Source organism: Aricia agestis, chromosome 4, assembly GCF_905147365.1.
Source record: "Aricia agestis chromosome 4, ilAriAges1.1, whole genome shotgun sequence".
In the NCBI taxonomy this organism is placed as follows: Eukaryota; Metazoa; Arthropoda; class Insecta; order Lepidoptera; family Lycaenidae; genus Aricia; species Aricia agestis.
This window is the reverse complement of record NC_056409.1, coordinates 15,383,776-15,398,437: the sequence shown is the minus strand read 5'-3', so window position 1 is coordinate 15,398,437 and position 14,662 is coordinate 15,383,776. Positions and strand designations below refer to the sequence as shown.

The window sequence follows — 14,662 nt, the reverse complement described above, 5'->3', positions numbered from 1 at the left end:
GCTGGAACGATTTTTAAGTATGTAACTTAAAATGAAGTAAAAATCGCGCGTTCAAACTCCATAGCTTTATAATATAAGGTATAGATAAACAACGTGATAAAAATGTGATATAAGTATACAATTTAAAATGTCGTTATTATTAGCACGGAGGAGTGGGTGGAGTCAGAGAGCGGGAGCGGCGGTGGGGGCGGTGGGGGCGGGGCGTTCGCGTGCGGCGCGCAGTTGGCGGCGCAGCTGGGTGTGTTGTCGCCGGCGCGTCGCACGCACGCGCAGCTGCTGCGCCGCTCCGAGTCCTTGCTGCGCGAGCTGCGAAACCTCGACGCCCAGCGGTATGATTTACTGTGCAATTTGTATAAAGATGCAAATTAAATTATGGAAGTGGGTAAAAGAAAATCATGTTAACATAAATGTTGGCATTTCAAGATATGAACAGTAAATGTTTTCGATTAAAATACTGTGTAAAATACCAATGATGTCGTCTACCGTACTTTTTTGTCGAAATGTTTCATCCTGTAACTGTACTTTTCGGTCGATATTTGATGCAGATGTCGAGAAACACACAAAGTTGCAGTAATCTATGTCAGCAAAGGTCAAGAAACCCGAAATGAGATACTGTCCAATAGATGTGGAAGCCCCGCCTACGAAGCGTTCTTAGCCGCTTTGGCTTGGGAGGTAAGCAGGAATACTAATATCAGTGTAAAAGTAAATGACTACATTTTAATTACTATTATAACCAACTTCATACAACTATTTTTTTATTTTAACTTTAGCAGTAAATATTTGTACTTGATTTTACCCTAGATCACTTATAATTCTTATGAAGAAATCAATGTATATATAAAAATATGACTATATATATATATATATATATATATAATATATTAGCTAAAATGTCGTAGGTGGAGCTAGAGAGCCACGTGGGTTTCTCTGGCGGTCTGCGCGGCGGCGGCGGGGGCGGCGTGAGCGCGCCCTACCTCGCCACGCCCACCATCGAGGCGCTGTTCCACGTCGCCACGCGCATGCCCGCCGATACACCTGACGCCATACTCAATAAGGTATTTATACAATTATTACTTATTTTTAACAAGGATCATATATCGAAATTTGGCGGGAAGGTTTAATTGCACCCTGTATATCATATCATTTCCCGGGGCTCAAAGTATTTCCATACCATATTTCAGCAAAATAGGTTTAGGTGATTCGTCTTGAAGAGGTAACAAACAGACAGACAAACACTTCCGCATTTATAATTTAAAAAAAATATTTAAGCGGAGCACCCCTAGAAAATTACTTGCACTTGGCTGGCGTTAAACGTGAACTTTTTTCTCGACTTGTCTGTTGCCTTCTCGAATTACGTTTTAACATTAGGATCGGCAATGTGCAACTCTTCTGACGCTGCGAGTGTCCATGGGCGACGGACGACGGTAGTTGCTTTTCATCATCAGACCCGTTCGTCCCCTAATTAAATTTAAAAAAACTGGTTGAAATGATAACATTCGTAATACTACGAGTAATAGATACATTTTATTTCTTAGACCCGACACCTGGGCAACGACGAGGTGCACGTGGTTTGGAGCGAGCACTGGCGGCCGTACAAGCGCGACACGCTGCCGACGCAGTTCTGCGATGTCCTCATAGTGTTATACCCGCTGCCCGGTGGACTACTACGCTGCACGGTCTCTCGGAAGCCCGACGTCAGTACAGCTTTCATTATTTTTGTTAAAAAGTAACAGCTCCAACAGTTGTTGTTTGCTGCAATACTTACACCTGTATGTTTTTCAACTTATCAGGGGAGCGTTATCATTAGACATCGGATTATATGCATTTGTATACTTGCAAATGCATAATTATAATGACACTTTCTTGGCGTTAGTGCATATTTTGTCAAATTTTCGTGGATAGTGCATATTTCAGTCGTTTTATGCCCCCGCAGTCTCCAAACTAGCTATCATAAATAATACACACCAATGTCACGAAATAATAATAATATCTATGGACGCTTCACACCACGTCAGTCTGGCGCCGTGCTAAGTACCTGAAGGACTTGTGTTACGAGTACCAGACAACGGAAATATATTTAATACCTTTATACTATACATATATTTAAGATTTTTATTATATTATGATACACATATTTAATACACATCTATGACCCAGGAACTTAGAAAACAAAAAACAATGTTTCTGAGTTGAAAAGCTTTTATAGGACAAAGCAAAGGATAAAAAACAAACGCCCATTGCTTGAATCGATAACAGAAAACATATATAACAACGGATAAAGTCAGCAAACCTTGTGAGGACTCTGCTGCACAAGCAGTAGATGTAGTTCACTCGATATAACTCCTCATTTTCGGGATTATTGAGGTTAACTTTATTTATATTTCTATAAACAACAATTTTGGCGCATTTATTGACGGCACCACCGGAAAACTCTTAAAAAACGGTAAATTTTAACAATAAGTCACTTTTGATTGTGCATATTTCGGATATTTGTCGTGCATATTTCGGCACTTTGATCGTGCATATAATCCGATGTCTAGTTATCATCATCGTCACACAAATACAGGAACGGATTAACCGATTCCGTGCGGATGTCGCCTCAGAGGCACCATGGGTATCTTTTCTGTATGGCGTGTGACGCCCGAGAAGAGATTAAATGTTTTTGACATGTAAAACTATGATGAAATTACATTTTTCAGAGGTTTCCCCTCAATGAAAGTGGCTTTATTTGTCACGTATTTTACGTGTACAGTGTTAGTTTTAGGATATTGCATAAAAACTTACACTTCAGGAGTCTTAAACATTTTCAATTGGTGATAAATATTGCTGACCAATTATTTTATAAATATATAACGCCAACACCAGCAAAATCTCACATTTATTCTTATAACGACGACCTCTGTGGCTCAGAGGTGAGCGCGTTGGTAGTTTAAGCCGGGGGTTGCGGGTTCGAATCCCGCCGACGGAACAAAAAGTTTTCAAAGTTCCTGGGTCATGGATGTGTATTAAATATGTGTATCATATAATAAAAATCTTAAATATATGTATAGTATAAAAGTATTAAATATATTTCCGTTGTCTGGTACCTGTAAACAAGTCCATCAGGTACTTACCACGGGGCCAGACTGACGTGGTGTGAAGCGTCCATAGATTTATTTATTTATTTATAATTAACTAGCAGCCCGCCCCTGCTTCACACCGGTATGAAAGAAACATATTTCATTCAAAATCTACAACTTAGACAATGTTTATTTGTTTATAAAATGCTATAAAGTAGATATACATTTTTGGCGCTATACATAACTAGCAAGTAGCATGTAATATCCCGTTCTACAATAAAACGAAAATAAATTGATCAATATAGCCAAAGGTTTACACAGCTGATAAAAATAAGTCACTTACTTTCAATTTCTGTTTGTACACGTAAATAATCACTACTAAATACTTGAAACAAACTATTAATCTGTTTACGTTCGCTGTTGGGGGGCCACTAAAAGAAAAACAATTGGAAACAGACGAAACAACGATAAATTACAACTCATGGCGGATGGGGCTCGAGAGGAGTCATCAAAGTTCCTGGCTCTAGGCGCCTCAGAGGATCCACGAAATATTTGTTAGCAGCCAGACGCAAAATATTGCAAAAAATGACACCGCACTGAATCTGTTAATGAATGAAATAGGAGCTATTTCTGTTTGTATCGGACGATCGTAAAGCGCGTCGGTTTCCAGGTGGTGGTATTCGGGCCGCTGTGGGAGGAGTGCGTGATACGGGCGCGGTGCGGCGCGGCGCTGGTGCGGGCTGCGGCGTTCAGCGGCGGGCGGGCCGTGCGCGCCACTATGCCGCTGTACCAGCACGCGTGCTCGGAGCGCGCGCGTGACCTCGACTCGCTCTCCCGTCAGTACACGCAGCCCGTGCCCTTCGAGACCTTCGTGGCGCGCCTCCGAGACCCACTGCCGCCCATCGCCCCCGTTGCTCCAGGTCAGCTTCGTAACGTTTCTAACCTGTTCTTCAATATTACTAGCCTACTATTATATATATAAGGTATAAAACAGCATTTTACTACTATTTGTACAGTTAGTAATTGATTTTTAACGTATTCTGTAACTTATTTTTATTTATTTTATTCTGTAACTTATTTTTGTAGAAAGAACGAGTGGTCGATTGGCTAACGCTCTCCTAGACCACGGGTCGTGGAGTTCGAGCGAGTCGCAGTCTGTGTCGCCGCGTCCGTCCAAGCGGCTGGTCGGTGGCTTCAAGCGGCCGCCGGCGCTGCAGCCCGCGCCCGCCGCCGCGCTGCACGCGCCGCACCTCCCGCGACGGTGAACACTAACCCTTGTTGTCTTCTCTAAATCATCTCCTAAATGCCCATTACTGGAAATGAAGAATGATTCTAACCTCGATTATCTAGTACGCATTAGCGAGTACGTATGAAAAAAAATATGAACGATAACGACTAGGAAAGAAAATTATATTAAAAATACGACTTGAACATCAATTGTTTAATCAGTCATGATAAACAGATAAACCTTTATTGCTCGATTACTCTTATTAATATTATAATATTTGCCTACATTTTTTATTTGCTTTAATTTATCTGTTTGTTTCTTTAAAGAACATGCCAATAATATTTTTTGTAGAGTTTCTTATTCATGTTTTAAATATCTCACATATTTATAATAATAATATTATATTTGTAACAAAAATTCACCGAAGTAACTAGTGAGGTTGAACAACAAACCGGTAACCTGACAACTCCTTTATGAAACTTCTACACGGCACAATGATTGTTAGCATCTATAATAATTCATTTTACAATGCTTGCAATTAATTAGTACTTACTTGAATAAAACTCTATTATTACCACAATCAGGAACATCTTTACTATCAAGCCATAACTGATTTATATTTCGATAACAAATTTGCTAAAACATTTTATTTTCATGGGTGGCACAACTATGCTTAAAATATGGAATCTCAATACTTAACATAAAAGATAATGTGTTAAACTGTAAACTATGCTAATAATTTATTATAATTAAAATTATATTATGTTAACCGTTTAAAATAATTTAAATTAAGTATTGTTATTTTAATCATTTTAGTGCACTTTACTAAAGCGTAATAATGGTAACTAAAGTGAGTGCTTTTTGGGTTATCCGAAAACAGGATAACTTCAGTTTATAATTATTACATAATAATATGTAAAAATATGAAGTACACTTTAAAAAGATATAAATCCGGAACTGAAAAATATGCATGACGGGCAGATTACCCTTTATTCCATTTATCTGAGGACACCCAGTTATATCATCAGCTTTCTTAAAAAGGTCCACAAAGGTCCAAAAAGTCCAAAAGTACAATGTTTTTCCGTGTCTTTCAAGCTACTTTTCTAACTTGTCAGGTAAGGATTGTATAACCGCATTGTATAAATATAACAGCCTCATTTCTTTTATTAGTAAGGGGATTGAAGTTTATATCATAGTATTAATATTGATGTCGTCCACAATGAGATTGGAAAATATGGACTTAAATGAAATTTAATGTACTTAATAATTTATTATCCTAGGTATTATTTATTACAATTATATAATAGATTATAACGCATTTAATGTTACATTAGTTATAACCCGTATTTTAGTTGTTAATTTATTATTTTTTAATTTACTTCCTTACAAAGATTTTGCCCATTGGTTATGATGCTTTTAATTAGATTTTTGTTAGCCTTAAAAATACATGATAATCATTTCAGCAAGAGCATATTACAAACACACAAACAAAAAATACATAGCCAATGACGTCAGTAGCCACGCCTTTCGCAGTAAAAAGTGTATAAACTATAAAGATTTTGTTCACTATACTACTGCACATAATATATTGTTTATAATTATTATAAAAATAACAATGTTTAAGTCAAATAACACGAATTGAAAATTTTGAACGTTGTCGTTAATTTCATTTTCATTCTTGTAACATTTTCATTTATCTGATATAAAAGTTCGTTAATCGTTTTGCATCTTTCGGTAGATAGGTACTTCTTGTTAGACTGTTTCGGTTATTATGTGTTATATGTGCGAATATTACATTAATAACGGCCTATCGATGTTTTATTTGAATATTGTGACAATTCGTGTTAATCAACACTGCACTGATTTGTCTGTAAATATGTATACTAGTTATAGAGCTTTAACTGTTGTAGGAATTAAGGCTTTTTATGTATCTTTAAAATTATATACCTATACTTGTTTTATTTTTCTTCTACATAGACATATTTATTTTTGTTTGCAAATGTATCGTGTATTATTTTATTTACCTTAAGTATTAAAAAGAAATTATTGCCGGATTATCTGTTATATCCAGTGCACAATGTCTTTCTGTGTCGAATCTTTTAAGCTTGGTGAATTTAGTATTTTGCTAAATATGATTGGTTATATAATGATAATTTGGTTTAAAAAGATTAAAGTGTGATTATTATCGTCTTCAAGCAAATTAAATACTTGTGATGTGATTTTGAATTTGTACCCGTCATAAAACCTGTGTATTTTATTATTTGAATCCTACGAATAATAAAAACGAAGGAAACGTAACTCCCATACTTCAATCGTTTTGAATTTGGTTCTCAAGGTTCTTTTCGCACACTAAAATAATATGGCAATAGCTACAAAACACTACATTCAAATTGACAAAATAAAGCCGTTGACAATAATGGTCACTTCTATAATTACGTAAAATTCTTGCATGTATTCTGGCCTCTTTTTGCATAAAGTATGCAAAGCATGTATTCGAGTCACATATTGTAGAATGGGGACTAATTTTTTGACAGTTACTTTTCCTTAGTTTTTATTACTTATTCGTAGTTTGAATCTATAAAACTTTTTTCTTTTTAACTAAAATAATGATTAAAAATAAACATTTTTTAAATTATTATTGATTATTATACACAATCCTTTCATTGTTTTTTTATGAATTTGGAATTTGTCTGAAACACAATTATATTGTTTAACTTGTTGTTTGTTTAAACCAATGAGTTTCTAAAATACTTAGTAACATAGAATATCATTGGTTTAAACTATGTATAAAGTTGATTGAAAAAATATTGTTATGTAACATTCCAATTTGAACATAAACATATTTAATTCTTTTTATTAATGGCAACAGCTTGCTTGCAAAATAATAGCATTGAAAATTTTAAAATCAACAACATTCCAGTCTTTGTTAACTATAATCTTCTAGCACTATATTAGTATGCAATATCAGCAATGTATGTATTTCATAGTTTTTACAGTATTCTTATAGATTGTAAGACTGAAAAAGGTATATTAATTCACATATTAATGGATATCTTAATTAATATTTAGTTTATGTTAAATTATAAATAATTTTGAATAAACATCATAAGTTGCTTTAACTGAAAGCAATACTATCACAGAAATTAACTCAAATGACATTATGGATTAACCATTTTTTATAAATAAATAATAACTATAAAACTGTGTTTATAATTTTATTCACCTCCACTACATTAGAATGACTAATGACTATTACACTAAATAGTTAATGTATCTTGGTTCTCTAAATCAGGGGTCACCAATTAGTTTCGCTCGGGGTCCATTTTAAGAAATGAAATGACCTTTGCGGTCCACACATTTTATAATTTTTTTTAAACCAAGTTAATTACATTTACAGATATTACAAAGGTATTTATTAATTATTATATTATTAGATTGTTTAGTTTATTGCAGATGCAGGCCCGTAGTGCTGTGTGATACTGTATAGTGTTATACTAAACAATCTAATCATGCAATGTCCAAGTCGATCTATTTATTTAAAACGTAAAAGATTTTTAATATTGATATGATAATAACTTACGTAATAACTTGAGACAGAAGGTAGGTAGGGACTGAATAAATTAACCGACTTGGTCCATGCAATGCATGGATCTCATAAATTTTTACGGTATAAAAACTGAGTTGCGAGACTAGGTTTTTTTACAGGATGTTTTTGAGTGAGCTGGCTGCCGGGCGGACTCTGTTGTTTTGCAGACGGGGCGTGGTGGGCTTTTTGTCCACGAAGGAATAAAGACCGCGTCGATAAATTTCGAGGAGTTCCCTCGATTAGTCAAAGATCTCATCATCATAAGTCACCACTTTTGTGAACATGGTACCAAATTGGAGTAAAACAAAGTGAACTCGTTACTCGGATTCCGAAGATTTTCAAGTTCTGACGTGTTTGCGATGACGCGACGGCTATACTATACTGTACATAATTGATAAATATTAATTCAGGATGAATTACGATATTTTGGAAAAAATATGAAGAACTTTACAATTTAAAACATCAACATTACTATAACCAACTGAGAGACAATGTTTGGGATGAAATTGGGCAAATAATGATGGAAATCTATTTTCATCTTCTAATAAATCAGAATATAATGTATGAAATTCTCCTAAAATTCATCTTTTTTAGTTTATATTATTATGAACCCATATCTTTTGTTTCCTCTTGTTTCTCTTTTCCTTTTCTGATAAAATACAGCTAATTATAACAATATCCTCATTACTATCCTCCATAATGCAAATCATAAAAAAAAACAATATTTATTTAGATATTAATGAGAAAAGTGACAGACAGATAATAATCAACAATTTTTGTTGAATGTTGATTATTATGTCTGAAGTTTGGAGTGAAATTGGTGCAAGCTATTAAACAAAGTTCACCTTCGAAAATGCTTGGTTGGTGGTCCGGATGTGGACCACAATCCGCCATTTGGTAACCCCTGCTCTAAATAATAGAAGTTTTGCAGAACAGACTGACCTTTCTTCTCTTATGTTTTAGGTAGTCGGTACATTCCGGCTTGAAGAACCAGTTGATGGGTTTTCACCTTAGTGTCCAAGAACTGTCTCAATTCTTGTAGACTACATTCTGCACCTGGAGCTTGAGATGCAAACATTTTCAACATTTGGTGTATTCGTTCAAGGGGTAAAGAATCTAAATTAGTCAACATTCCTACAATATAGGACCAAAAGACTTGAAGTTCCCCTTCTCGTTGGTCATGAGCTGAAGCCATTACACTCTCAGACTCTTCATCCTCACATATCATTTCCTGAATTTGGTTCACAGCACCACTTGATTTGTTAGCTTCATTACCTTCCACTAGGATATATCTGTCTTGACTTTTTTCTGCTATGATACCTAAAGATTGCCAATAAATAATTTTTCTTCTTAGCACAGTTATAGGCACCTTCATAACTTTATGCAAATCTTCCAAGCTCCATTCGGGCTTGTTTTGAAAGTGTATTATCAATGTTGCATTAAAAGGTGAAACTGTCAGATCTAATTTTTTATCTCCTATTTCTACTTCTATATTTACATTGCCCAAATGTGGTTTCCAAATTAAAGTTCTGTTGCCTTTGAGAGCTTCATATGATTTAGTATAATTTTCTAAATGTTGTTTAATTTCATCTGGTAATTCCAAACTTTCATCTTTAAATGGTGGCCAAAATTGAGCAGATAGTATCATTGCATTGGAGTTGAATGGGTTGCTATGCAAAAGAGAATCTTTTTCCTGTTGTATTAAAGCATTTATTCTTGTGGAGTCAGATATATCCTTGAGCATCACTTCACAGAAATGTAGCTGCGATTCATCTCCAAATCTACGCCTCAATAGTTCTAAATATCTTATTTCTTTGACAGAATTAATTGCATTTTGTGAAAGCAATCTGTCAGCTAAAAGTGTTCTGTATTCGTTAACAAACAACTCTTTACTTCCATAAACATTGACTAACATTGATATTATGTCACTAGTTTTCCTCTCAATAGCATTAATTTTTGGATCAGCATCTACTGGATCTGGAACCCACTCATCCCATGCCTCTTCTTTTTCAGCATCATCATCGGCTTCAGGATTAAACTTATCTAATTCTTCTGCTAATTCACTACCTGCATTATCTTCTGTTAAACTACTTACCACGCTGCGCACAGTATCTTCTCTATTTCTTAAATAATTTCTAACTGGCTTTGTTACAGTCTCCAAAATAATTCCCGAAGGATCCAAGTGTCGCAAAGCTCTAATGGTAGATATATAACCAGTTAATATTTCAGAAGTATTAACACCAGGGTGCAATAGTCTAGTTTCAAGAGCATTTTGAAGCTTTCTACAGAGAGTTGGTCGTAAATCAGTCTTATCCAGGCATATTTTAATGTCATCTACTGCTGGTTGAGAGTCAGGGTAGTCAACAATTATACTAAATAGCTGATCAATCCTCAACTTAGTGTAGCAGTGGTACAAATAGTAACTTAATTTCTGTTTAAATTTATGAATGGCATTTTGAGTGTGTCTATCATCAGGTGGCGGTTCAGATTTTCCTGCACAGTAAATACGCGTTAGCCAAGACATGACAGTTGTCTCGAGCCAATCTTCCAATGACTCTATATAGGATACATCAAATGTCCCGGTGCAAATTTTATTGATATGAGATTCAATCCTCATTTGTATAAAGTTAGTTAAAACAGAGCCAGTCAATCTCTCCAGCAATTCTAGCTCCATAAGTTTTCGATTTGTATCATGAAAAACTTTTACAACATAAGCACAGTTACAATCTTTATAATCATTCCAACAGCCGGAGCACATGTCATCTTCGCCCATATCAGAGTTCTCATTTTCGAACACATTAAAGGAAATCTTATAAAAATGATTGATTATAACATGATATTCTATCGGCAACTGAGAAAGTAAAGTACCTCGTAAAAGTTGTTTAAAGCCTAACATAACATCTCGTTCGCCGTAAATTGGTGTATTGTCTGAACAGTGGCTATTTAGTATAGACAGACGTTTTATTATGGGGAGGAAACTGCCAAACGATTCATAAAGCTCATTAACTGCTGCTTTGAACAACTGGAAACCTTTGACTTCCTCCTCGACTTTTGAAAATTTTGCCCAAAACGATGGTGCCGTATTTTGCCGTAGATATTTTTCTATGTGTATATGCACCATATCACGAATCTTGATTTGAATACCCAGACCGTTTATTATTTGTAGCACTTCTTCGTATTCGCTAGTTGTACAATCACTCAACATAGAATCCGTTAGTATGGGAAAAGCATAAATGATTTTATTCCAGTAAATACGTAAGTCGTCTCTGCTGTGTGCCATTTTAAGACTGACTCAACAAAGGGGTTTCAAATATAACTTTACGCACTATTTTATGCGAGAAGCTCTTTAATTTTAAATAATATTTTAAAACTGCACCTTCAAATTTACTTCTTCTTCTTCTTTATTTATGGCGGTCTCAGTGAGTTGCCAACATGGAATTAATATGTACTCTGTACGTAGTACATATTAATTCCATGGTTGCCAATGTCAGAGTGGCTGAGTTGATTTTGCTCTATTATTGTAGGTCTGACTCTGGTGAAACAACAATGTAGGTATACCATACCTAAACGGAATCTAATTTAGTGGATTATCTGTTGAATGTGTTGAATAATCTAAAACAAACACAAACATATAAGGGTTAGAAAAACATCACAGTTTTATATTGTTAGAACGGATATATGTAGGTACATAAAATTTCAATAAGTGGAGTGTTTACATAACAAAGGATTGATTTGAAATTTGAAGGGCGGGGGATGTCGTTAGGAAGAAGGTCATAAAGAGAGGAATTTCTAGAGCAGCAGAAAAAAATATGATTTAAGGTACCCTCGTCAAGGCCACATTCACACAGAGAGCTGTCCTTAACCCTAATCTTAGCTAGAACAAAGGATTGATTTGAAATTTATAGGGCGGGGGATGTCGTTAGGAAGAAGGTCATAAAGAGAGGGATTATTTCTAGAGCAGCAGAAAAAAATATGATCTAAGGTACCCTCGTCAAGGCCACATTCACACAGAGAGCTGTCCTTAACCCTAGTCTTAGCTAGGAATACTGGTGAGCAGCAATGTCCAATCCTAATTTGACAAACGGTAGAACATACTGCTTTACTACTTCGAATGAACCTAAAAAACCAAGGCCTCACTGGAACGCTACTTTGTATGTCAAAGTAATGTTTGCCTTTAATATTGCCAGATCTGACCCAATCTCTATTCCACTCAATGTATAGGTGTTTTTTAGCACTCTATTATTTTTAGCACACTAGTAATTTAGCACAAATCAGGTCCTGGCAATATAGTTGATAATGGTTAAGTCCACCCGTTGTAACAGCTTGTTTGGCATAAGCATCTGCATTTTCATTTCCAATAATACCACTGTGGCCAGGTATCCATGCTAAAACTATTTGAAGGTTCTGAATCTTGCATCTAAGGAGTAGCTGCCTGATTTTTAAGATTAATGGAAATCTGTTCCTACAACGAAATTGATTGGCCATGATACCCTCCAGAGCGCTTCTGGAGTCCGAGAGGATAATGGATTTGTCTAGTCTATGTGACTCAATAAATAAGATTGCCTTATATATAGCAAGTACCTCACCTGTGAAAACAGATGAGGCAGGGGGTAGTTTAAAGTTCAAAATCACATTAACCTTCGGTATGAAAAGAAATCAGTCTGCCAGATACTGTCGCCTGATAAGAGGGGGGAGGAGAGGGAGACCCCCTCCCTGCTCCCGAAAGTTAGGAAATCAGTAGCAAAGATTACTAGTTTAAATTCTATCGATTAGTTACCAGTTACCACAAAAAATATTGTTTTTATATTTTGAGGTTATGTTCAATAAAACAATAAAATTTCGTACCAAGCACTTTTTTCGAAAATTAGTCAAAAAACCAAGAAAGAGGTCCTTCTTTTCCCCCCCCTCCACTCCGGCTCACCTCGGAGGGGTCAGGACTTCTAGTATGTTTATCTCCTAACTAGTCCAAACAAAGTTCCGTATTCCGTAATCATAATTTCTGCTTTCGACTTTTCCAACCAGAATCATTCGTTCTAATATGGACTGCTAAATTAGGTAACATTCTTAATTGTCTTTCAGGTAAAATAGGTTTTGGTTTTGGAAAATAGATGTTGATTGTTGGCACTTAGCTGATTTTTATACATACATAATATGTAATTAATATACTATCACCTATATACCTGATGAGCATCGACCATTGAGTACACAATACAATTTCATCAAAACACTGCTACTTACATGCGTTTTATAAAATAAGTAATACTTCATCATAATTTATTAAGTAGGTATATAACAATATTGTCTCATCTATGATCTATCATGATCTATTCTTTATTTCTAGACACTAAATTTGTTTTATAGGTGTACCATAATCTTAGCAAAGGATCTTTCTTGAATTCTTTTCGGATATGAGTCAGGAAACAAAATATTTTGGTTGAAATAAAAAAAATATATCACATTATATAAATATATTCTTTTATTTCTTATTAATTAAAATGTTAATGAATTTGCTCAGGCTGTTGTGTTAGAAGGAGACCGAATCTTTTCTTAATTGTTATTCTTTGCCTTGAATACTTATCCTCAGGTGAAAAACGGGCTGAAAAATAATAATGAAAAAGTTAATGGTTTGTATTTGTTGAAGAAAAGTCATTATAGTTTGTGCGTTTTATGATGATATGCGTGACACATTATAATTGACAATAGTAGGGAAGTTACCTAACAAAAATTAATCGATAGTTTAAAAATATTGAATCACTTCGTAATGGAATTGCAATCGAAATTATCGATTTCGTACTGACATTTCAGTGGTGCCGGCGATTTAAGATGGCCGCCCTTTTTTATCGATTTGATTTCGATTCGGAGATGAAACGGAACTTATGTCAATCTCTATTGACATAAGTTCCGTTTCATGCATATGACATTTTTCAAATGTTTTTGTAACAATAATTTTATACTCCTATTTCACAGTTAATATTTATAATTTTTATTAATAAGTTAGCATTTAACATCTTTTTATTTTTATTCATTTCTTGTAAAAAAAACCCATAGCAAGGAACATGAAAACTGTCATCCATATCATCTTAGAACGCACAAACTATAATTTATGATTACTGTACTATGCAGGTAAGGTATTGATACAACTCTAGTGATGCCCATAAATTTGTATATCTTTCTTTTATCCGAGAACTTAATTACAGCCATCCTATGTCCATGGATCATGATTTATGATGACTCAAGATATGACCTACACATAATAAGACACTACTTAAAAATATTATGGTAATCACTTAGGGACACGCTTTAGCATCTTTATTATAAATATGGATTGGATGGAAATTATGAATATGGATTTACCAACAAAACAACAAAATACTTATTAACGTAAAATAAAAAATTTGAATATAAATTACACTATTATTAATTTACCTGGATGAGCTGAAAGAGTTGGTTTTCCACTTGGGTCGATAGTCTGAAACAAATATTGTTATAATTGATGATAATATTATTATTATGGGCACGTGCTAAATTTCGTTCGTTACAATAATTATTTATTTACTGTTGTTTATAGGTTTATAATAATTATAGGTTAAACTTACTGCAAGGGTGTATTGCCTATCGCCCTTTTCATTCAAAAAATATCTTAAATACATAGTTATTGCTCAATTCTGTAACCTCAGTTCGTAATTATTAAATTATTAGATGATTAGAACTGTTATTTGTTTCGTTACAAAATGCATAAAGTTAGGTTTTGAAATTTCTAAAATTTCTACAATTTGCACATTGACAATA

At 34.6% G+C, this 14,662-nt stretch overlaps 3 protein-coding genes across 4 annotated transcripts in view; 1 reads left to right on the top strand and 2 right to left on the bottom strand.

Moving 5' to 3' along the window:
• The window catches only part of LOC121725967 (probable Rho GTPase-activating protein CG5521), a 34,777-nt gene extending 29,795 nt beyond the window's left edge, over positions 1-4,982 (top strand). For both annotated transcript variants that reach the window (XM_042113171.1, XM_042113170.1), the window contains 6 exons: positions 144-329; positions 546-672; positions 900-1,055; positions 1,536-1,694; positions 3,730-3,979; positions 4,146-4,982. In XM_042113171.1, the coding sequence (XP_041969105.1) occupies positions 144-329; positions 546-672; positions 900-1,055; positions 1,536-1,694; positions 3,730-3,979; positions 4,146-4,324 (1,057 nt within the window). In that variant the 3' untranslated portion in view covers positions 4,325-4,982. The remainder of the gene's footprint in view (positions 1-143; positions 330-545; positions 673-899; positions 1,056-1,535; positions 1,695-3,729; positions 3,980-4,145) is intronic.
• Positions 4,983-7,519: 2,537 nt separating this feature from the next.
• On the bottom strand, positions 7,520-11,251 carry LOC121725971 (anaphase-promoting complex subunit 2). Its single transcript, XM_042113178.1, has 2 exons — positions 8,789-11,251; positions 7,520-7,557 (listed from the first exon to the last, which is right to left on the bottom strand). Exon 1 carries the CDS (start codon positions 11,151-11,153, stop codon positions 8,826-8,828), a length of 2,328 nt encoding a protein of 775 aa, XP_041969112.1. The 5' UTR covers positions 11,154-11,251; the 3' UTR covers positions 7,520-7,557; positions 8,789-8,825.
• A 2,117-nt stretch (positions 11,252-13,368) lies between these two features.
• LOC121725999 (H/ACA ribonucleoprotein complex subunit 3) lies at positions 13,369-14,662 on the bottom strand. The gene is made up of 3 exons (XM_042113218.1): positions 14,470-14,662; positions 14,300-14,342; positions 13,369-13,469 (listed from the first exon to the last, which is right to left on the bottom strand). Exons 1-3 carry the CDS (start codon positions 14,521-14,523, stop codon positions 13,372-13,374), a joined length of 195 nt encoding a protein of 64 aa, XP_041969152.1. The 5' UTR covers positions 14,524-14,662; the 3' UTR covers positions 13,369-13,371.